The sequence below is a fragment of the Enoplosus armatus genome, chromosome 12, assembly GCF_043641665.1.
Source record: "Enoplosus armatus isolate fEnoArm2 chromosome 12, fEnoArm2.hap1, whole genome shotgun sequence".
Classification (NCBI taxonomy): domain Eukaryota; kingdom Metazoa; phylum Chordata; class Actinopteri; order Centrarchiformes; family Enoplosidae; genus Enoplosus; species Enoplosus armatus.
Window position 1 is genome coordinate 17,313,917 of NC_092191.1, and position 24,949 is coordinate 17,338,865.

Sequence of the window (24,949 nt, forward strand, 5' to 3'; positions counted from 1 at the left end):
TGCACACTGTCAAGTCATTCTGCTGTGGTTATCTGCGACAAAGTGGGAACAGCATTTGGTGGTACACAAATCTGTCAGCCTGAAGCACAACCATAACAAAGATGTCAAAAATGTGAGTGTGAAAGAGTGATGGATATGATTTCACAGGACGGCCTGTCTCTCACAGACAAAACAAGCAGATGTGCTTTCAGAAAAAGCTTTTTTCACAGACCTTCATCTCTCTTCCCATCACAAAAGATTGCTTGAAATATGCTTCTCTCTTTTTATCACGGGAGCGATGGAGTCTCCCCACGGGTGTGTGTCCCTAAAAAGCCAAACACCCCCATCCTAATTGCTGGATAGAAGATTGGGCGAGGTGAGAAAAAAGCAATCTGCAAATGTGAGCTGTCAGACAATGGCAGCGAGAGTTGAGCCATTAATCAAAATGCTCCTCTCATTATCATTAGTGAGAAGCGCTGACTGTCCGTGTCTGCATGACTCTACAGCCCTGCTGGAGCTTTCTCTTGCAACAAAGCCACATCAATACAAAGAGAGCCTCCTCTCCAGAGAAATCAGCGGAGAACAACATCAACCCTTGTGCAACAAAAACAGTATGTAAGCATTTCTTTATGCTAATCATCTCAAACATGAGAGCAAATGTCAAGTTAATTTACCTCAGCTGCACGGAAAAATGAGAAAAAGAAACTTCTCTTCTGTTATGACTTCATACATTTTTGAGGGGAACCTGCTTTTCTATCTCACTAACCACATCGCAAAAGCTGCAATTCAAAAGACAGTAGGAAGTCTGCCTGTGTTTTGTAAGCATATTTTGTCCGTACCGTTGCTAGAAAGTTAGGGTTAGGGTAGGGTTTTGAAGTAAAAATAAGAATAAATATGATGAGGACTTACCTTCGGGGGGCACCGTCTTCGTGAGGCTGGATTATAACCACTTTGACACTGACAGACGTGCGCAGAAGGTCAATCATTTGCTCATGGGTGAGAGTCGCGACAGCTACCTTGCAGATCTCCACCAGTCGGCTGCCCTGCCTCAGGCCTGCCTTCCAGGCGAAGCCAAAGGGCTCCACGTCGGCCACGATGCCCTCAAAGTTGACGTGGAAACCGAGCTGCCCGAGGCCATTCCGGCGCAAAGTCATCTCTGACGTCTCGCATCCTCTGGTGGTGATCTGGAACCAGAATCAAAATCGATTTGGTCATTATCTACAACAAAAGGACATTAGTTTTGTCTTGATTGCACTGATCCAGAGACATAAAGACAGCAGGACTTTAGAAACACATGAAATGGACAGCAGACTGTACGCAGAGAGAAAAGGGGAAACAAGCTGAGATGAACAGAGAAGCTGAGTGATCTTAATATCCTTTAATAAGAGCTTTCTGAGCTAATACCGTATATATTCCAACAGCAGCCGTCAACAGTGTACAATTTGCATATTTTCTAATACACGTGTGGGTTTTATTACACAACAACACACACAAACCCACAAGAGTAATACTATTACAGCAGAGTAAACATCCAGTCCTTAGGCAGAAGTGCACGAGCATGTTTGTTTGGCTAATTCAAAGAACCTCTCAAAATGGAAGTTAATGAGAGGGTACATCACAGAGCTAACTGATTTAACCTTAGAGCTGCTCAGAGACAGCTAAAACACACATGAACTGCACACACAAATACACAACTGTCTCTATAGACACTTACTACTGAAGCCCTGTGGGTGCTGTGTGGGGATTTAGGATCACATTGGCCCCTCAGACACAGACTTGTCCATAAGTCTATTAACCAGAGTTAACTTCTAAAAAGCACTTTGGAGCACATCATCTATACACCAACACATAATCTGCATCAACTGGCAGCTGATGAACACACTTTGTTCCGATCCGGCATGAAAAAACGATCTCCTCACCCTTCTTGCAATTCTGGAGACTGCACCCGGAGACTTGAGACTTTGCCCCTGGAGACTTGGAGGACAGTCTCTGCTTTAGCAATTGCGTGCTTGGATGAAACTTAAAGCTGGTTCATGTCCAATCATGTACTTGCATGCAAATGAAGTTTCTCACTTTGCTCAGCGGTGGCCGGGCCTAAGCCTCTGCTTTAATGCAATTCAAGTTCAGCTGAAGTTCAGAGAACCCTCATGCATCAGAGTCAGTAAAGCACGCAACCACCAGGCTGAGCATGAAACCATGCAACTGTAGCCCATCTATGTTCACCTTGATGACATAAAGACACTGAACTGATATATATAGGCTACACTGCAGGGTATGTACACAGTAGGACTGGACAAGGTTTCCAAGTTTTCTTGTGACACGACTGGAAAAAAGACTAGCATTGCTTCCAATGAGCTTTAATCACCCATCAGATTAGTCTCGGTTCAGTAGTGGGTGACTGCCTCCATTTGCCTTAGAGTGGCAGCTGGCTTCAGGGACACATTAACTCAGACTATGGCCTGTCAACACTCCACCAGATTCTCACACTGACAGAAATCCTACCCTGCTGTGTGAGAGGGGACCGGAGACAACCTGATGGACGTCATTGTGAGAAAACAACCCCTCAAACTTTAACTTTGGAAAAGACTCATCCTGTTTGTCACATTAGACCACAGTCTCAGCTTTGCAATAAAAACAGGCTCAAAGATTCAGTTTTCAAAGAGAAACTAAACTAGGGGAGCACTTTGGTGAGATGACCCACAAACTAAACAATCACTCTGTGTAAAACATCAAGGGCAAAAGAAATTGGAAATGTGAAGTCCAAATGCTCTCTGGGGGCAAAGCGTGGAAGTAAATGGTCGATGTATGAAGAAGACATTGGCCTGGGTATTAGGGACCATGAATCACACTGCCCTTGGTCAGAAATTCATTAGGCCTAAATAATAGCTTTCTAAATGCCTTCATCAAGGCCCTTTATTCAGTCCATCCAGAAAATTAATGTGCCCAGGTTCTCCTCCGAATGGCCCAAATCCATAATGGATGAATCTAACAGGACACTCATTATCTCATAGGAGGGATTTGTGGTCTGTAAAGTTATTTTGATAAGGATGGTGACATGAAATATGCTAGCGAGGAAATGTGCTAGTGTGGAAATGTGCTAGTGTGTGTGTCCTGCTGACTTAATGCAGTGTTTCCACATAAAGCCTTATGATGGTCTCTAATGGCTGGTGACATAAAACCACAACACTGCCTGGAGGAATCAGCCTCAAATCTGTTGTCAAGCGGTGTTGCTGGCGTTGATCCTCGGTGAGAGGTCTGACAGTCAGAAGCAGCTTTGACACTGATGACACTGACTGAAGAGGTTTTGTCATGTCTGTGAAACATGCTACTACAAAGAAGCTATGTGGCCACTCTTTCCTCTGGGCTGTATATTTGTGATTCTCATAGAAATCAATATCTACATCTACAACAGTGGCTTCTAATGTGACAAAGCATAGTTTTGCTCAATGGGGCAAAGGTTGCTCTAGCAAGACATAAACGTCAGCAGTTACTCATAAAACCTCAAAATGGTGCTGATTAGTACTGATTAATCAATTAGTTGACTGACAGGAAATTAATCAGAATTACTTTATTATTACTTTATTGATCCCCGGGGGGAAATTGTACAACAACATCAACATCAAATATGGCTCTATTAATCATTGAAGTTGTTGATTAAGCAAAAATGCATTGATTTTGCTGCTTTTCTGTAAATTGACTAGTTTTGGAATTTGAACTGTTGGTTGGACAAAACAAGCATCGTAAAGACGTCATCTTGGTGCATTTTTTAGCTACACATGGACATTTTATAGAATAAACGATCAAATGATCAATCAATCATGAAAACAATAATTTGTTGCTGCCCTAAATACTGTAACTAACGATTTCTGTAATTATCTGTTGTCAAAATCATTTTTTCCAGTGAATCAATTCATCATTTTGTCTATAAGATGTCAGAAATCAGTGGAAAATGGCCATAATAATTTACCACAGCCAATTATTCAATATCTGACCGACCGTCTTAAACCCTTCACATGCATATATGACAAAAAGAACATGAGATTACTACATCTGAAAAACTGGGAGCACAGAATAATTGCAGAGAATAAAACGACATGAAATGATAAATTGCTTATCAAAAAAGTTGATTCATTTTCTGTCAACTGACTAATCGATTAATGGTCTAAACATTTCAGCTTTACTGTATGGTAAAACCTGCTGTAGCAAGTTGTAACTGTAATAAAAAATACACTAACATATGTAGAAAACTGTTCCAAAGCATTTATTATCATTATAGTTTTTCCTCGCTTTATTTTACTACTTTGATCACTCCAATGTGTAGCAGATACGGTCATTTGCCTTCTTTGTGTAGCCCTGCTGATGCGTACAGTAACTAAAGAAAAAAAACACAAACACACACACACACACACACAAAATGTCGGTTCAGGAAACAAAAAAAGGAAAATCAGCATATATGGCACCCAAGCCAAGATGACTTGTCTCATAAAAGCCGAACACGCGGCCACCCAGCTCAGCGACACCCTGGAGAGCAGGCCGTTATCACAAGGCTTTTAGTTGTAGCTCCCACACCGGGCTCCTCTGTGTGTTACAGTGGGCAATCTGTTCACTCTGGTTCGCATTACATCACGGGTCCGGCAGCCTGTAAATCCTCCCAGTGAAACATGATTCGAGTCAACCTCTGGGACATTACAGACACCTTTGGGACAAAGTATGCACGGTCAGCCTTTACCAAATGTGCCCACTGCTGCTGCTCCGCTGTCTGTGCGAGGAACACAAATAGCCATCAACTTATTAATACTTATTCTGAGCTTTCCCTTCGTAATATCCCTCACAAATCCCGTGGGTAAGTGGACAGTAAATGTGAGAGGATATTAGCATAGCGAATGAGGAAGTGATGTCCTTTGGCTAATCACAAATGCTAATATATCCTGCTCTGTCCTTTCTTATGATGAGTTGAATAGACACTGAATGACATCCGTGTCCTTTTAAGATTAATTATGGTAAATACTTCAGGATCTTTGGTGGTTTTTGGGGTGGCTGGGCTATGCAAACTCTTCTGTGCTCATGTGCACGTTTACTTTTATTCCTTCTCTTTTCTGAGCTCTTTTGGTGTAATTATCTCTGCCTGTCGTAATCCTCAAAAGACTGAGGTTCTTGTTGAAGTTTTTGCAGAAATGGATTGTTACTCCCATGTTGTTGGCTGAACCACTGATACACTGGCTACAGTCTGTTGGAAATTTTCAAGACTGTTGAGGATGTTGCCAAAGGGATAAGTGGGGGAGAGCATGCAGGCAGAAATAAGGTCATGCACGGCTCAGGTTTGGATTTTGGGATTCAACCTCAAAGTTGTTGAAAGGAAACAAAGGGTTGCCTGATTAGAGGTTCAGTAAACAAACCGTGGAAACTAGAATAGGAAAAGCAAGCCTGTGCAGCAACACAAGGAGCAGAAGCAAGGCATCAGGTGCCAGTGTCCACTGAGGAACCAGGTGTTTTGGCCTACTTTGTCTGGACTTGAAGGTACCTAGAGCCAACTGACCCCAAAAATCACACAATGTAACCAGGACCACGGAGATGTACAGATGGCCAAGGCAGAAATGCAAAATGGGGATGAGAGACTAAGTGGGTAGCTCTCACTCATAGGAGTGAAGTCGTCTGAGGCCAAGTGTCCTCTATTCTTAGTCTGTCGGACCCAAAAAAATGGGTCTGTGTTTCTTCTCTTCCCCTTCAAAACTGGGTTGGTGTCCTGTTTAAGCGCCCCTTCCTGTACCTGTGCCCAGACAACCGCAAAATCAAGAATGGGCCACAATCACATCATCCCTAATCTGTCACTCCAAATAAATGAACTGTCAGCAATTTCATTATTTGTATTAACGAAAATGCTATGATGTTCCATAATGGTTTATCCTGATCAAGAGCAGGACAACATCTGTACTTATGTGCCTGAACGACTGTAAACCTCTGCTGATTCTGTGATGAGCCAAAGAAAGCTATCAACAGGAGGTCTATAATCCTCTCTGGACTCTATTGATCTCACTTTACAGTTGCGCATTCAAGTGACACTCCCGCCTCTGTATGACCCCAAGAGGACCAGATAGACAGAGGAGGGGGGAAGTCAGGAAACCCAATAAGGAAAGAGGCAGCGAAAGAAACACAAGGAAAGAAAATCAAATACTGGAAACTCAGAGTAGAGTTTCAACACATGAGACTTGACAGGATAGATGTAGGTTAAACAAGCAACGGTTCTGCTGACATAATGATGAAAATAAAATAACAAGGTTCGTGGTAAGTAGTAAAGCTATAATGGTAAGAGTGATATTTGCAGAATGCATTGTTTCGCCGCAGAGAGACCACAACTATCCCAAAGAAAAATGCATCGCTGCACCATTTAAAGTAAGCAGCCATTTTCCTTCAAATGCCACGCAGCTTATGTGTGAAACACACTCATAATAGATTTACTGGGCAATTCTGATGACAGACTAGGCTACTCCACGTTTCATGGGAGTTACTTATGGGCCACTTTTTAGGCAGGATATAGTGAACTAATTTCAAAACATTATTAGACATTAGGACTAAAACTATGACAAGGAGGTTTTCATAAACTAAGAAAAAGCCATTTAATCAGTGTACAACAAAGCTACAAGGAAATGTGAGAATCAAGCTACAGACCTGCAAAATCCAGAACTGGGCCAAAGATAACACCTCTTCCAGATTACTTACAAAGCTCTATGTTTTGCTTTCCTGGTGCACACAAGCTGCTCTGTGGCTAAACAGGCAAAGGTGTCATCAATATTTGGCTAATGTTTTTTGGTCTGTGGGTGTTTATGTATTAGTGCCAACCTGGGCTGTACCTTGGCCAATCCATTATAACAGTTTTTGACACACCACCGGTATGACAACTTAATTATTCTTAGTGTAATATGCTCATTATATCCAAAATAAACTGAATGTCAAACTAAGACGAAATCCTTAATTAGCCACAGAGATCGCAAACAGAGAATGAATGACTCCCTCTGTGAGGTGGGTGCAATGTTTTAAAACCCGATTATCTGTCTTGTGACCTCTAAAATCTCTTTGTGTGATATAATTTGAGACCGATACTGAAGACATGGGCATGAAGTACGCTATCAGGGATCAGCAAGTCTCCCTTATGGTCTAATCCCGCAGATATTTAGGCCTCTAAAATGACAGAGATTATTACAGTTGAGTCTTTAAGGGTCTTACCTCTAGTCTTTGCACCATCTCCCTGATGTCTTCTCCGCAGTTGTCGTGGGCCGACAGCATGATACACTCCCCCCGCTCATAGAAGATCTTAATGCTCATAATCCCTGAGGTCCATCCGATGACGTCGCGACAAGAGCAGTTGAAGACCACATTTTTTGATTCTTCCTCGATGAGCACAATAAACTCATTGGATATGCCGAGCAAGCAGTCCACATCCATCGACTGGCCAAAGTCCCGGGCACGGACGCTCCAGGTGATGGCTCCCACACTGAACAGATGCGCATCCTTCCTGGGTTTCACCTTCTCCTTCTTCTTGGCTCCGAGGGTGATGAAGCTGAATTTAACAGCATTGTCAATAGTAGCTGTGCTAACAAAGTTCTCCGCCAGGTCCTTCAGGTACTCCTGCCGCGTACGAGTCGCCATGGCTCGGAACTTCTCCGACTTGTGTGCGGCATTTTCTCCATTGATGACCTTGGCAAGCAGGAAGTCCCTGAAAACTGCTGACTTTGGGAAAGTTACAGACTTGGGAATAGGGGGACCGAATGGAGGCACGTCTTTAGACCTGGACACGGCCACGCTGGAAACCAAGATGGATAAATCAGTAAATCAAATGTAGTAGTGACAGTTAAGAGGAACTTGAGTAATGAACTGTATGTATAATGAGCAGCCATTTGAAAAGTGTTGAAATTATATGGCTTTCAGGGAAATTATTTCTGGTGGGAAGACTGAGAGGAGCTCAGACTAATCTTTCTCTGTTCAACAAATGCTATGTTATTAACAAGAGTCGTCTTGACTCCAGAAACACTCGAGGAGAGAGTCGTAAGTCATAATTTCAAGGTGTCTCTGAAGATAATAACTGTATCATCACTGAGCAGATCAAAAGAGCCTTGTGATTCCCGCACATTACTATGAAGGTATGACAGAAACCACAGAAAGCACTCAGCAGGCTATTATTATTATTCTTTCAAATTAACTGCTCTTAAAAGTTCCTGTGGAGCCATTTAGCAAGAAGACATTTATGCAAAGCACATCAAAAGATAAACACATCCCCCTAAATTGTCTTGAGGACATCAGTTTGCTTCTTATCCCATGGTAAGGAGTGAAATAGCTTTGAGAGAGCCTTGCATGCTTGTTCTATTTACCTGTAGCAGACGTTATCAGTGCAGGGGTTGTGGACTTTGACGATGACAAACACATGCTGGAAATGAGAGCGGATGTGTTTTGGGGTGAAAGGAAGGGCCCCGGGCTCCTGGAATACTATGGTGACGATGTCGTTGCCAATGTGCCTCTTCCTTAATAACTATAAAAAGGAGGGAGAGATGGAGTCAAATACAAGGAGAAAGGGCCTCACGTAAAGAGTGAATACAGTGCGACAGTTCAAGAGAACACAGATGTATAAATATTTGTTCTTCTAGGTTAAGTTTAGAATGAAAACAACGTTTGAAAGCGAGAGTATGTAAGTTTTCCTGAACAAAGGCCACGAGTGACAATTACGGGATACGGGTAGATGATAAAACAAAGTATAAGTAGAGAAGAGTCAAAGTAAGTCAAAATCTTTCCATACCAAGTAGATGTAGCAAGGGGTGTGTTTCATAGCTTATGAATTCAACTATTTATTAGCAAGTTATTACTGTTAATACTGTTGTTATTTCCTCTTTCAAAAGTTACAGTGACGCCTTAAGGCAAAGTTAAGCCATTTTGGACCAAACCCTTCAGTAAGTCAAATCTGCAGGAGAACACCACTTGAGCAGGATAATTCCCCCTGCTTTGAAAGCATGTGAGTGGACAAGTCAAGGAAATCCCCATAACATTTCGATGTCAAGTGATAAATTGCATGTCATGTACCAGCATCAAACCATTCACAGAGCTCTGAACACAGTTTGCAGATTTACGTATCGATACAGCTTCATGTTTTCATTCTGAAATGTTACGTTTGAAATAACGATAAAGGGCTTTTTGAATGAGATAGATGTCTTCAGCTTACACAATTCCACCAAACCAACAAACAATTTAGACTGCTTGTCTTGTTGGACTGTGCAGATAGTTAACCTCATTCTCTGGTTGTCAATGAGGGTCAGCGAGAGCCTGAAACAAGCAGGATTAGAGGGTACAGAGGTGAATTGGAAAGGATGAAGGGATGAGTGGGGCGAGCTCTGCTTGGGCCTGCTATAAGATTACCACCAGGGATTAAATTAAACTATCCAACTCCATGAAATACAATTAAAGGAGGAGGAAAGGAAAAAGGTCTTTTCTCCTTCAAACTGTAGCAGGACTGCCAATCAGACGTTTTAGATTAGCACGTGATATATTAGGTCTCTGCAGAGTTTCGCTGTAGATGCTGCCCCCGACTCACTTACCACCTCCTTCCTATCCTCACTGTTAATGTCTCCGCAGGGTTGTACCCACAGGTTTTTATTATGGGCTCAAAAAGTACTTCCATACAAGCAGTGCAGAGACTAATATGGTGAACCTCTGTAATCGCGGCTTTATCGGGCCATCGCTCGCCAGTCCACCACTACATCCACTTAATTCCACTTGTTAGCGCAGACAGACACGGAGGCCCATCTCATACAACGCCAGGTCCAGCCCCTGGGGATGCACTGATTAAAATCCTACTATGGGGTACCGTTACCATGGCAATGCTCATGCTTTCAACTGATAGGTCATTACCGTGGCAAAATGAGCCTCGGGGGAAGATTGGAAGGAGTTGGGATTGAAGATATCCTCAAAGGAAGCTGCTCAGGGACCACCATTACTGCCATTAGACGCTGGAGCACCACACAGTAAAGCAAACATGGTGGTCTGCTGGAGAGGGTGGAGTGGGAAGTGTGGAGTTTACTGACCTGCTGTCTGTTGTTGGGTGTGTAGGGGAGCATGGTGGACACGTGAAACATCAGCTCGTAGTCTTTATAGGTGGTGTAGAGAGAGTGTGTGCCCGTTGAGTCCGCTGTAACACAGGACAGGGCAGTCAATGTCTCAGGCCTCATTCCAAAAGGCCACTGTATTAGATAAGCTGATGATGCAATTGTTCAGACTTCAAGATAAAAAATATATATAGGCTTAAAAAACATTACAGCCCCCCCCAAAAAAGCAATGTGAAACAGAGCAGAGCATCTGCCCTCAGCAGGATTAGAAGTGTGTGGGCACGCACTTTGTGGATGTTGAGTTTGATGTGTGTTTTTATCTTACTCTTGTTATCCAGCTGAGCTCTGTACTTGGTGAAGCCTTTGAGGCGCACCCTCTGGCCGAGCAGATCCAAGAACTCCTCCAGAGCCGGTCCAGCACTCTCGTTGTTGTACATCTCTTCTTCTGTGCTCTGGCCCGCCTTGCAGTAAAGCACTCCCACCTTGTGCTGGAAGCTTAGCTGGAATGAGGAACATACACAGACACTCAGTGACTAAGTATCATTTCCTGTCGCTGATATGCATCACACACACCCCACTCATGCACACTGTACATTATGCACTTGAGGCATGCGAGTGCCCACTTTCCATCATGTCACAGCTAATCTGGAGGCCTTCATAACCCTTCTAGGAGAGAGCTGAAATCCCCTTTTGTCAAGCCAGGCTGTGAACTCTCAGGAGCTCTGAGCAGAGCATAAATCAAGCCGAGCTAATAGCTGCTACTTAAGAGCAGATGCGGAGCAATGAGGGAGTGAATTACAGAAATACAGCAGGAGAGCTTTGGTTTATGGGAGAAAACTCTATAAGCTGCCAGCGATAGCATTTTAATCCATTCTAGAAAGGACTTCCTTAAGCAATACTTTTGTTTGGTAGCATCCTCACTGTAGCCCTTAAATACTGGTAAGAGGCACTGAATAGCAACAGCACTGATCTCCCCAACACCCCACTAATAATACTCTTTATTCAGTCATTGCTCAACAAAGGGCACCTCAATAAAGATGATTGTCTAATTCACAAAGAGGAGTTTTCATAGACAAAGACAATGCAACCAAATCTTACAGGTTTTCACTGCAAGCATTAATATTATCTAGAAATGACAGGCTCGATATGGACTTGTCTCACTAAGAGACAGGAAGAAATAAAACATCCGGAGTGATTCTTCTTGCACGGTGAGAGTGAGAGCCCTCTCCACTGACATGAATCTTTTATGGCCTACAGCTCCCTGATGCAGGGCAAGAAAGAGAGTCAAAGGGGGGGGGGGGGGGGGGGGGGATGAAAAAATAGCCTCTTGCGTTTAACACCTGTTGCCCAATATTCACAGCTGAGGACAGCGTGATCTTTACCCACGGTAAATGTGTCAATACGGCAAGACGGAAACGTTTCTCAGAATGTGAGAAGCCAACAAACGATCTATATACTGAAACTAATTGGAATTGTCTTTTTCCTCCGTTACAGGTTATCAGTTCCCGGTGTGCTCCCGACACCGCTGCCATGATGACTTCCTCTGTCAGGCAGTCTGCTCTGCACTAAAGCTCCTGCGGTGATGGAAAGCTATTATACCATCAAGCCCAGTGGAAATGGCATGATGTGCAATGATGTGGTCTTCCATTTTTTATCCTGCATTATATGGGCTCACTTAACCTCCTGCTCCTCTTAACAGACTGGCCGATGGCAAGGACAATCACATTGCCCTTTGCTGCAAATTTGGCGCTGCCTGAAAAGGTGCAAACACATCAGGAAACATAACACATATACAGCTGAGTAATGCTCCTGGGGTGAAGCTCATTGTGTATCCGGCTTTGATGTATTTTATGGTGGCATCAGCTTCTGATAAGGTAAAGCAGACAAAGCTATGTCCCATTTAACGGATCTGTGATTAGTGAAAATATTCCACGTGCTAAAAATCGGAGCATAAGTTGCTAGAAAGCAGTCATTTTATCTATCTTTTTCCAATTTTCCTCTCCCTCTATCTGCCCAGAGCTGGAGGGTGCTGAAAACTCTCCTCCTCTCTAACAAAAAAAAAACAACCTATAAAATGCAAAGATGGAAAGATAATGAGCGGAGAGAGAAATGAGGACAACGTTCCCCTTGGAGAGCTCCGAGATGCACCTGAGGGATACAGCAGTGTCCTAACAACACACAACATCACGGTGACATCTGTCTGCACTGCAGTGTCCCGATGCAGCAAAAATCCAAAAATGTGGCTCCCAAAACCTGGCTTCAATCCTTATGCACCACACAGACAAATGCAAACATCTATTGCTGTTTTGGGGGGCACAGCAACAATATCTAAAAAAGGAGGAACATCGAATATAGATGAGGGTGAAAATGAAAGGGAACAAATTCTGGTCACTACATCATTTCAAGTTTCAATATAAGATTGGGGGGGGGGGGGGATTTACATAAGGGAGAAGTGATTTTGGCACTGCAATAACAGCCTCAGCAGGTGGTAGATTACTCTCTTGAACTTGTGGAACAAATCTCACTTAAGCCTGAATTATACTTCAGAGTTGAGCCGCAGTTGTGGGCATCAGGAGTGATTTATGGTCCTGCAAAGGCTTTACCTGTTGACTATTGTAAGACTAACTTCGCTGCAAAACTTGACAGGCAGTGTTGGCAATTGGACGGTGTCATGCATTTATTCTTTGTTCATGTTTCGATTGTGGTTCGAAACAGTGAAAATGGCTTTCTAGGTCAGGACGTAGGTAATTTGTTCAGCATTATCGAGAAGGAAACATTAGTCGCCTTTCTCTGACCTCTTCGATGTTGTCTTTTACTTTCACCAAACACCATTATGTGTAGTTACACTTTCTAAGAGGCTGTGCAGACACCTGCAGGCTAGCCTTTATCTTGTTCAGATCCCTACCTTTTATTATCTTGAATTCTACATTAACACTTAAAATGACATTTTTAATCCTGACACCAACGCAGCTGATAAAACCGCTTCTATTAAATTATCATTTTCCAGATTTTAGTCTTTAGATGGAAACAACAGATACACACCTTACATCAATAGCTTTCTTAGAAAGATTTATCATTTGTGATTTCTATCACCTAAAATCACATCTCAAAATCTGACTGACTGCCTAATGCTTTCCCCAGTCCATCAGTACACAGTCAGTTCACTGTGATCTACAACGTGATCTAAAATACATTCACATATGCTCTGTTCTCTTCTTACATCCAGGGCCATTACAGCACAGTCTACAACGCGGCTTTCAGGGATATTCTTTCTGCAGAACTGATCATGAGGATATTGTGAAGGCTGTCTTGCTCCAGGATACTCTCGCTCCCCAGGCGTGCTTTCTGTTCGCAAAAAGAAGCCTTTTCACACACATACGCACACTCCAACACAAGAAACAGAGAGGACTAACATCTCCTCGGCAGTGTGCATACACACAGAAAAAAAGTCCTCAGATAAAGCTTTCTACATTCGGTAGAAGAAAATCATGCACTCAAACAAACAAAAACAGGCCTGGCAGACCACTCTAGTTCTCAGCTCTGAGTCGCAGTTCTTCCTGTCCAATATTAGCTTCCTCTCATAAACACATTAGGGGGTGGTGAAAGTCCGTCTTGGTTAAGAAGAAGATTACGGGGTGCTTGACATTTGCACAGCAAGCGCAACATTAATGATTAAAACAGGAGTGTACAAAAATACTGATGTCCAAATATAAAACTGGCCTCCACTGGGCGTTTGGTTTGAGGTCTGTGAGGAGGACTGCCAGTTGGAGGAGCTTTAAGCCCCACTTAGCCTGGGCTCTCCTCCACTGAAAGTAGTTTCTTAGATTACTTTATTGCTTTTTTTTCTCCTATGTGTCAGTTTCGGTCATATATCAAAGTCTATATCTGCAGACAGTCTCTCATACCAAAGGCAGGTGAACAAACTCCTCTATCAGCTCCTTGAGATCTGACTGGAAGAACCTCCTAGAGCACCCACTTCCAAAGTTACTTTGCAATAATTGGATCCACAAAGTCTGTCATCATAAGTGCATTTAACTTGCTTTAGAGAGGACACTACACTGCTCTTGTTTATGTGTGTAACACAATCTTAATATACAAGAGGGACATGGCTGACACTTTCTATTATAAGAGCCTTTCCCCTGTCAATAGGAAGGATGGGCTCATGCTAATGAATGTAATTACACTAATAAGCAGCCAATTCTCTGATAGTAAAATCAGCAATACAGCACTAGCTAACCCCCCCCCCCCCCCCCCCCCCCTCCCCGCTGCTTTCCATCTTCCAGTTTCATTAGATGAGAAATTAAAGACCAGAAGATCATACAATGAATCCATCTCTGACACCTGTGAATATAGAGAGCCCATATCACTAATAGCCATTTTATTCAAACAGAGATAATGCAAGATGACACCCACCGCCATCCAGGCAGAATACCAAATCACCTGCTCTCAGATAAGTAAGTTGTCAAAAGTGAGTTACTTGAGCTCGAGTGTCCCATCAGCAGAAAATGTGTGTCAAAGTGGTCGATGCTGGCTACAGAGAGTGAGGGATTCATATTGATTCTTTTGAATCTATTTAAGCGTGATATTGGCTGTCTTATGCCTCCACCCGGAAGCCTGTGTTCATCTATAATAAGCAGCCCACATATAGGACAAAGGTTCCTGCTATTTGAAGTTAATCTCTCCCCTGTTTCCTTCTATATCTGACGCAAATGTCAGAGGCAGAGACCGATATACCTATATCATAATATCAATACAGTCCAACATACTCTAATTCCAAAGCAATATTCATAATACTGATATGTGGCACTGATGAGAATGAATAACTGCGGCTTTAGCTTCCTCAAAAGAATAGTTTGACATTTTGGTAAATGTGCTTATTCGCCAAGTTAGATGAGAAGACTGATACCACTCTCACGTCTTCCCGTAAAATATGGAGCTACAGCCAGCGGCTGATTAGCTTAGCTTAGCTTAGCATAAAGACTAGAAACAGCCAGCCGGGCTGTCAGAAGGTCACAAAATTCACCCACCAGCACCTAAAGTTCACGAACAAACGCGCTATATCTTGTTTTATCCATGCAAAAACCAAAGTATAATAACAAAAAGGTGTGGTTTTACAGGGCTTTTGTGAGGCACTATTTCTTGTCCTGATGCAGTGACTTCCTAGAGTCTCCACTGGTTGCCTGGCGACCTCACAGTGATGAAATAGTCCCTCACATAACACCCCATAAAACTGCAAATTGTCATTTTGCCACAGATTGCTTCAGTGCTGCTTAATCGTCATCAGCAGAGGGTTGTGGTGACACTCAAAGCCTTGAGGGCATCTCCACGTACTCACCCCCTGCTCGTCCAGCTTGAGGAGCTGCTCCGGGACCTTGGGGGAGTTCAGGGCCAGCCTCAGACACTGGATATTGAGCTCAGGGATAACGTATTCGAGCACTTCTTTCAGCGGCAGGCCACGGGCCGTCCCGTGTCTTGCAGTGGATGGAATGGCGTCCTCTAGGATGGCTCCACGGAGTGTGGTCAGCTGACAGACAAGACAGATGGTGAAGTCAGTTAATTCAACGGTCTGTCATATGTCTTGTGAGGTCTTGATGTCCCAGTGATTTTATTAATTTGGATCTCATTGCCCACGCTTTGCTTGAGCCATTATATTTTATTTCAAAATGTTGAAAATGAAAAGCAGGCTTGTATGCTAGCTGCAGTGTGAGCCAGTCATAATATCCCTTTATGTTATGCCATATTAATTAGGGCAGTGGCTCCATTACGGCTCCAGTGGAAGGCATCAGGAAGTTGCATTCTAAATAATTAAGATTTAGGCTAACTGAGCACAAGACGTTAAGTGGTATTTTACTATTAAGATCCTTAATGTGCCAGTAAACGTTGACCCAAACAGCTTCAAAACACCCACTCTGTAACCCTGTGTTGTTGTTTGGAACATCACTAACACATTTACGCCCATAAATCCCAAGTCCATCTGCACAGCCTGTGGCCATGAATGTCAGCAGTTAATGGCTGTCCGACAGAGAGGCTTTCTGAAAAGCAGATTACTTAACAGACTCAGAGAGGATGGGAGAGTGAGAGTGGGACAGAGTGAGGCAGGGAGCGCTGAGGCTAAATGATAGGAGTACACGCAAATAGACGCTCTAGTGGTTGGGGAGTTAAAACATTTTCTGCGTGCTACTTGCAGGGCTACCATGACCCAGATACATTGTTTTATCGTGGGAGTGGTACTTTAAACCAAGAATGGCGCTGGATATCAGTGACATTTCCCTGCCTGACACATCTGTTGCACCTGAATTATTCAGTGGATGAGACCACCCAGCATCAATCAAGGAGAGGCTTCTGTACCACCGGGGTCTGGGAGACTGTGCATCTCAGTTTGTGGATTAATCATGTTGTGTGTACATGCGCGTGCATATGTGTGTGCACGCGCGTGGGGGTGTGTGAGAGTGTGAGCGAGTGAGGGCGATCACGCCGACTCTGATAGACTGCATCAGCGTCTGCATGGCTGGCCAACTGAGTCACAACTGGCACAGAATCACTGGACACATTAGGGTGCTAGGAGCAGATTCAGGAGGGGAGAGCTGCGAGAAGCCTCCTCTTGTTTCCAGGGGTACTGAAGCATCCCCGCACTCTTGTACTGCTTGAATAAGCCCTGAACGGAGTGACCTTAACATGTCTTGCTGAATGCAATATATGAGAAATATCCCTTAAAAGCAGGTTCTGGCTTGTAGTTGATTCTTTAATTGAGTGATAGAACGCACGCAGGTTTCTCCTATCATGCGTCCGTAATAGCTGTACGCTGATTTAAGACAACAAGCAGAGTAGGAAAAGTGCACATAGGTGTATCATAGTTACCTGACTGGTTCTGAAGGTGACTCGATAGTTGAACTGCATTCCATCTTTCTCCTTCCCATCGTCCAGCCGCTCCCTGCGGACGCTGACTGCCACAGGTCCCAGATTGTCATCTACCCCGAAATAGTTTTGATGCTCTGGGGGTTGAGCAAGAGATATTGGAATTAAACACAAATATCACAATATCAATTTTTATTATCAAGTCCATAAATGTATTTATTCAAGTTCAGGTCTTTTGTGGACTGGCCATGGGTGAGCTGTCACACAAAAAGCAGCAGGGGTCCAGTGGAGATTTGAAACCGATTCACTTTGGATCAGAACCTGGCTCGTGGTGGCAGCACAGGGATTTATAAAGCAAATAAATAAATACAAATACAGGCCTTTAAGTTTGACCCACTCTGACCAGCGACCCAGATTATTATTATTATTATCATTATTACAGACATGATGAATTTGGGACTCTTCAATCCACCGTGATGAATCTATGATCCAACCACATGCATACCTGTATAATGCCGACCCTCAGAACTTACAGGGAACTTAAGGAATGTTTTGGGGCTTTTTGTATCTGGACTCATGTCTCCACAGAGAGACCTGGCCTTACAAACCAATGCTAAAACTAAAGCCAACTTTTGCTTTTGTTTTCATGGCATATTGCTTTCATTCCATAAGTGACTGTGTAGGGTGGAAGAATATATTGGGAGTTTCCTGGCAACAGTTAAACCCAGACTTTATGTGAGCTTTTGGTCAAACCAAAAGAGATTTATATCATTTAGAAATCGGGATTTTAGTGGCAGTGTACTTAATGAGAATATCGTAAAGATATAGTATCATTGAAAAAGTATGAGTATGAGTGCCATGTACAATATGTGTATGTGTGTGTGTGTGTGTGTGTGTTTAGGACATGGACAGAGGCAGAGCTTTGCTCAAGGCACCACTCTTGTGTGTGCAAACACTCCCTAATCCAGGGAGAAAGACCTGGATTCAGCAGACAACAAAAGAAAAACCTCAGTGGGGACTCAAAGCACCGACATTCGCAAAGAGATTTCTGCAGACGTTAAGACATTGCATCCATATAGGGAATGCAATGTAAATACAATGATTCTTGTCACTGTGGCATTAACGCGGGGGCAAAGCGCATATGAGCATGAATAATAAATTAACTGTATGGGGCCAAATGCGGGGTTAACCGTCTGAGGAATGCTGTGCTTGTCAGGGACAGTGAACTGAGGGGAAATGCTCTGTGAGGCATAAGGTCAAATGGTGGTTGGAGGTCAGCCTATGCATGTGAGGCCACTGGGCATCCGAATACCAACTGCACAGTGAGGGAGACAGTGTCGACTGCAGAGGAAAGCTTTTCGTCAACACATTTCTATAACACGTCACTTGTACTCAACACTTGATGCTGACAATTTGCCAAAGGTTGAAAAATGGATGACTTTGATTTTCTGTCTTCCTGTCACTCCACACTTGAGAGATGCCTTCCCTAGTCCTCACTGTGTCCTTACTTTTTTTTACATTAGTGACTTTCAGGTCACATATCTCCATATAAGTGATTCTCAACGACCCGGCTGTGACCTGGTACCGGTCCGCGTGGTGTTGGCTGCTGGACCGCAAATATGTGATCTGACAAGAACCGATCATCCATCCATCCATCCATCCAAAAAAGAGACAGGATGAAACTGAATAAAAGAGATGGCCTTCATCTGTCGTTGATATGGATCATTCACGCTATGGAAGATAAACTGGGAATATGGGCAAATTTCTCCTTGAGCAGCGAGTGTTATTTTACATGAAATCTAATCAACTTCAGTTTCACACTTCTCTCCGTCTGTCAATAGTGTGTATGTGCAGTCCCTCTCTCGCTCGCCCACGCTTTCTGTTGCTCTCTCAACGTGACAGATGTAAAGTCACAAAAACACTGAGTTAATAAAGGAACCAGCTTACTTTTGTAGTGGAATTAAATATATTAACTTATTTTCAACTGTATAATTTCTTATTTTGACATGTTATCTTCCCTCTCCACTCACAAATGTGTTTTTCTTATTGTTCCTTTGCTTGGATGTTTAAGCATCGCTGTGCAGAACCATGTATGTGTAGAGTTTGTTTACACATTCGTCTGCTGAAGGGGGAAAGTCTCACCTTCAATCTCTGCAATTTGTAATGTGGATACATGAAGCCTCCCCTGCACATATACTGATGGACCTATCAGCAAAGCAGGAGACATCTTGTGTCCAACACATTTGCATATTCATAGACTCTGGATTTTAAATGGGGGAGAACAATGTGGAAAACACCCATCAGACCAGAGGATCCGTAAAAGTAGACTCCCACTGGTCTAACCCCCACCCTCACCCACACCATTGGTCTGCAAGACAACTTTTTGCTAGCTTGCCGGTCCCCACAGCCAAAAAGATTGAGAACCCCTGGTTTACATTGCCCTCTATATCTCAGTGTCTGCCTACATAAAGTATGCGACCATGACCTGTGTGTAACAAGGCTCGGCCTGTGGGTGTGGATGAAACACGGTCCATTAGGGCAGCCTGGGGAGAAACACTCCTGTTGCTATGGGAAGGAGGACTGAAGGCAATCAATAGGATCAATGTTCAGCCCAGGTTGATAAAAGCTTGCCCTAAAGTGGTGACACGTGGTCATGTTTGTGCGAGTGTGTGCGCGACTCGAGTATGTGGCAGTTTTTTTTGTGTGTGTGTGTCCGTTTGTGGTGAAGCAGAGGTGATGACAGACTTGTCTCTCCGATAAAACACCTCATGAAAAAAGGGCAAGGGCTAAATCCACATACTGTGAAAAAGGCCTCTTCTGTAAAAGCCGTCACATCCAAACGACACTGACAGCAACGTGCTGCATTTCACTTATATATTGGCCTGCGTTGCCACAGAAAGAGGTTAAATACATAATACTAGACCAGTTTTAGGGATGAGTAGCGAGTGAGGCAACAGTTCAGGGTAAATGATTATCAGGGTCAGCTCAATGATACATTCAAACATACTGTCAGCAAAGCAGATCCGTAATGGTCTCATTAAGCTCGACTGGAGACATCAAGGAATATAATACAGAGTATCTTTTTGGAGAAGGTCAGACATCTCTCGGTGTAAAAGGTGAAGCAGCTGTTTTCTGGGGGGGCTTAAGAATGGGTAATTCAATCTGCTGAGAGCAGCAGACACAGACGCGCAGACAGTGGGAAAAACAGATATGTATAACGCGATGATGGGTCGGAGTCGCCATGGTATTTTCAGCGTCAGTCACATAGGTGTTTTAATGAGGGGACCTGGGACCTTGGCATAGTTTTGCTGACCCTAAAGTTTCATTGGAGGGGTCCTCACACCCCTGCGGGCCCCCACGGGGAACAGCTGCAGCACACCCTCTCGCTCACCTCTCTCTTCTCACATGACTAATCACAGCTTCTCCACAGGGTTCAGGGCAATATCACAGGGAGGACATGACCGCTCCTCTCCGGAGGAAGTGAAACACACACCCTCGCACCCAACACAAGCCTGCTATTGTTCTGGCCCCTTATTTCATCTGGTCCTACAAAAATAACTGGGCCGTCAAGATGGCCGACCCAATGAGCGGAGGCTGTTCCATTCGGGAACTTGCTCTCACACAGCAATGAGTCGTTGTTTCAAGGAAATGGATTTGGCCTGGAAAGTTTAATAATCCTCAACATTGAGTCATTTAAATCCTCCTGTATAGTCACTGTTTAATCTCTGTGAAGTCAAAAATCACACATCCATCATAAGCATTCCTTACCTCTCCCGTAGAAGTACTTGTGGTAGTAGTATGCTCCAAGGTCGATGTGCTCAATGATGTAGCGTTTGACCTTCTCCCTGTGGATAGGCTGGTTTTCTCGGGGCACCTCCAGTACAGAGACTCCTGCATTGGTGCAGTGGGAACTTAAAGATGATTCAAAAGAGCAGCTCTCTGACACACCACTGTAGTTGGCACTGTTGGCTCTGGAGAGGGAGATCCTCCTCTCGCCCTCACCACCGATCTCATTGCGAAAGTGTGGACAGCCCAGCACTAAGCTGTTGCTCTTGCCGTCCCCCTCATCAGCATCCAGGTTCTCCTTGGGGTTCAAGTCCTCCCTGCTGCCTAGTGGAGATTCAAACATGGGGGCATTTCCACTGCTACATCCTGCTGCTCCGACATCTGTCCCTGCTCCGAGGCCAGCCACAGCTACACCTCCGGACACTCCAGCAGCACCAGGCCCTACTCCAGCTGAGGCAGCTGAAGCCCCAGTAGTGGTGTTCTTCCTCTGGCTCAGGTTAGCTCTGCTTGCCACCGCCTCACTGATGTTGAAGAGAACGCTCTGGACGTCATAGTGCGCAAAGCATTTTTGAAAGCTGAGAGGTCGCCGGTCATCCTCTATTGACAGCCGCAAGGCATCACTCTCACTCTTTATGGTCCGCAGTTTCCTGAACAGAGACGTTTCAGATGATTCTGATTTGAGACGCCTCATGAAGGACTTCTCCCGCTCCCGGCTGTAGAGGAGAGAGCTGTCTATGTAGTCGTAACCTGGAATGTGGACTATATCACCACTGGCGATCTGGGCTGCTGTCTGCAGGCTGGGGGAGAGGGAGGCATCACAGCGTAACAGCTCGGGGAAACCCAGAGGTGGTATGCTACGGTGGTCCATGGTGTCCACACGGTAACCCCTAAGCATGGTAAAGAAGCCATCTCCACTCAGGCCCTGACGGTCAATGGAGGATGTGCTGCCATATTCACGGTGCAGCGAGGCCCCAGTGTTTGGATTGACAGCGTTCTGGTCCATTATGTCCTCAGAGTCAATGTCACTAATGGTAACGTCGCTGTTGCTGCGTTGACGGATAGGATGGAGACCCTTCAGCGGGGAGTGGCTGAGGAGGTCACTCAGTGTGTATTTGTCAGAGTAGTCTACTTCCAGACAAACTGCTTCGCCTTGCTCCAGTATTTCCACAGCATGTTCCAGCTGGCCATTTTGAAATACTGGTATCACACTCTGATAGTTCGGTGAAGGCCGTCCGTCCCATCCATCTTTCCTTGGTGGCCATTCTGTCACCCTGGCCCTGACGCCCATTTTAGGCATGGCTGGAGTACCATTTGTTTTGCCTGCGCCTTCAGGTTTCCCCTGCATGTTGGGGGCTGGTGGTCCCATGTTACCATTCAGGGCTTTGAGTTTCCGGCCGAATAGATCTTCTGACTGCATGGCTCTGGAGTATTCTTCTGGGCCTCCCACAATTCCCACAAGGTTTGATTTGTTATCCGTAACAGGGCTCAAAATACTCATATCCTGTTGGCAGACTCCTTGAAGAGCAGACTTTCAGGACCTTTCTTCATTACATCATGTGATTTGCTTACTGGTGAGTGGAGGAGGAGCCTCTTTCCTGAGTCAATGAAGCAGCCGTCGTCATAACTCACAGAAGGCGGCTGGCACGACAATCAACACACAGCATTTGGATGTCAAGGACAAGTGTCTGAGGAGCGCTGAGGCACAGCGGAGTGGAGTCTTTTCTCACAGCGTGCCGCCAATGCAGAGTGACAGCTGGAAAAGTTGGATCTATGGCACAGAAACAAAAACACAGGAGAAAATATTAGCACACAGCGCGTGGGTTAGAACACTGTAACTGAGACATTTTCATTTAAAAACATAGGTAAAAGCAGTTTGTATCCCACAAAATGACCCCCCAAAGATGGCACATTCAGTTCAGCTATAAAAATGATCATACAGCTGACCTAAATTGTCTGCACCCTGTTATCTTGTAATGACCTCTCACCAAGGGGTATGTAGGGCTGTATTAGTTTTGGAACTATGTAGAGCATATCACCGAATATGGCTAATTAGTGTATTTGCAAGGAGCTGGTGCCATTGTGGGTTTATAACAAGATCGATGTATATCTTTGTTGGTGCTTCCAGCCAATGCCTAACAGATGGTGGTGAAGCAAATTACAGCAACAAGAGGCAGATGTTCAGCTAAATGTTCGCATGTACCAATATCTGATCCAACTGCTCGCAGCATCATCAAGCCTGCAAATTATACAGGAGGGATAGTTTTGCATATTCAACGCCAATGCCACTTTGCCTTTTTATCTGATGTAGTTGGTTAGGAGGAAAATTAACGAGCAGATGAGGTAAATTGGCTATGACAAATATAAAACAGAAATGTAGTAACAGCCAAAATTCACTGAAATGTGAACATTTGTAGTCCACTCCACTACCATAACTGCAGAAGAGAAAGTTTGCAAGTTTACCCTTTCTCCTTGTTCAGTTTTGTTCAACTGGGGAAATAATAAACAGACAAAAGGCTGATATCAGCAGTTTTATTCATTAACCTGAACATCTGAGGACAGGGAGAAGGAGAGTGAGAACATTGGTCGGCTTGTCCTTGAAAGCAGCTTTGTTCCCTCTTGGGTATTTCAGATGTCAGATACACACACACTCTGCAAACTCACATGGTTTCCATTTTTATCCGTAAGTAACGTCCCCTGTATACCAGCCATGTGTAGACTTTTGCTAAATAGGCGCCAGGCTGGTCATATAGCCCTCCTTCAACTGCGGAAATCGATTTGACACAGACGATGTAATAAAGACGCTAACAAACAAAGACTGTGCTGTATACTGACGCTGAAAGCAAAACTCCAAGAGAAAGTGAGCAACTCCAGGAAACACAAGCAGGTTCCTCTCTCATCGATCTCATCCTATGCTATTAGCTGTGTTGTAGGTCCAGTGGGGGAGAGTGACTGAGGTGTTGCACTCTATTCATCTCCTTAGAAACACTGACTTCTGCATGGAAGACCCACACCACGTGGCAATAGAGACTGCAAGTATTCCTACTTTGACCTAAATGCTTTTTTCTTGTTCTTTGGGGCTGGTGGTGCGCCTCATTTCTCCTAGCACTGCAATCATGTGAAAACCCCATGAGTTATCAAGCTAACCCTCCACATCACAGAGAACAGGGCACTAGCTTTTTGCCTCAGTGGAGATGATAAACCCTGTTAAAGCTATTCTCTTTGGAAGGTTTCACTGTGAACATGACAGATGAAGTTGGGTCTGGCGTCCCAAGCTTTGCTTCAGCTCTGTCCACTATCCTTCAATGTGACAGTTTCTGTTTCCAGACAACTGTTTACATTTCTCTGTCATTTACTGTTAAGGAGGAGGGTAAACTATTTAAACTATGAAATGTGGGCCACATCAAGATTAGCTACAGGCCAGACTAGACCAAATACACTCAGGATGAGTCGGAAACATTGTAATAATAAAGTATACGCTTCTGCCTGGGCCAAATACAGGTTAATGCATGCATGACCCAAATGTGTAGTAGATTGGTAATGAACCCTCTCCCCTCTCTCCCATTACAGACTGGTCTGGTTATGAACACAGCGTCATTCACAAGCAGTGTCACTGTATTTAGCACCAGGCTTAGAGAGGACAGCAAGATATTGTGTTGTGTCATGTGAATGCATAATGTAGCGACGAGGACTGTTCTGGGAAATATGTTTGTCCGTTTGCTAATGATGAATAATGGAATATCTGCCGGGCTGCAGTATACAGACGACGACGTCCGTGTCCGAGAAGGCCAAAGTGTTATCATAGTTTATTATTTCTAAATAAAGCAATGACTTCTAAGTTACAAAAGCGAATTATCTCATTCGAAATGTTGTACATACATTATTGATATAGTGCAATTTCCTGGACTAGTGCTTGAATTGCTATTGTGCCAGTGTAAGCAGGGACCAACGGTTTTTTCCGGAAAATGGCCGCTATATAAAGTCTAAATGTAGTGTCAATTTGGTAATACTTTTAGAAGGACAATTTTGTCTCTGTCTAGTTGTGAATTAAGATGAATTATTATATTTCAAATAAAAAGGAAGAAAAGTGACTGAATCCAGTACCATGTGAGATACCCTATCGCCAAAACAAACTCCTGGAAAAAAATGACTATTTTTTCCCCCAGTATCCTCTACTCCTGCTGCTGGACATTTATTTTAGCTTTCTTTAGTCAACCAGAATCTATCTCAGCTCTCTTACCCAGCCA

At 44.0% G+C, this 24,949-nt stretch overlaps 1 protein-coding gene across 1 annotated transcript in view; it reads right to left on the minus strand.

Moving 5' to 3' along the window:
• Window positions 1–22,122, minus strand: part of sipa1l2 (signal induced proliferation associated 1 like 2) — a 50,760-nt gene extending 28,638 nt beyond the window's left edge. Inside the window, exons 1-9 of the mRNA XM_070916534.1 lie at window positions 21,128–22,122; window positions 20,688–21,064; window positions 16,923–17,056; window positions 15,400–15,588; window positions 10,390–10,564; window positions 10,044–10,147; window positions 8,343–8,500; window positions 7,201–7,777; window positions 889–1,163 (exon numbers count right to left, since the gene is read on the minus strand). Coding sequence (XP_070772635.1) covers window positions 889–1,163; window positions 7,201–7,777; window positions 8,343–8,500; window positions 10,044–10,147; window positions 10,390–10,564; window positions 15,400–15,588; window positions 16,923–17,056; window positions 20,688–21,064; window positions 21,128–22,122 — 2,984 coding nt within the window. The remainder of the gene's footprint in view (window positions 1–888; window positions 1,164–7,200; window positions 7,778–8,342; window positions 8,501–10,043; window positions 10,148–10,389; window positions 10,565–15,399; window positions 15,589–16,922; window positions 17,057–20,687; window positions 21,065–21,127) is intronic.
• Window positions 22,123–24,949: the final 2,827 nt, after the last annotated feature.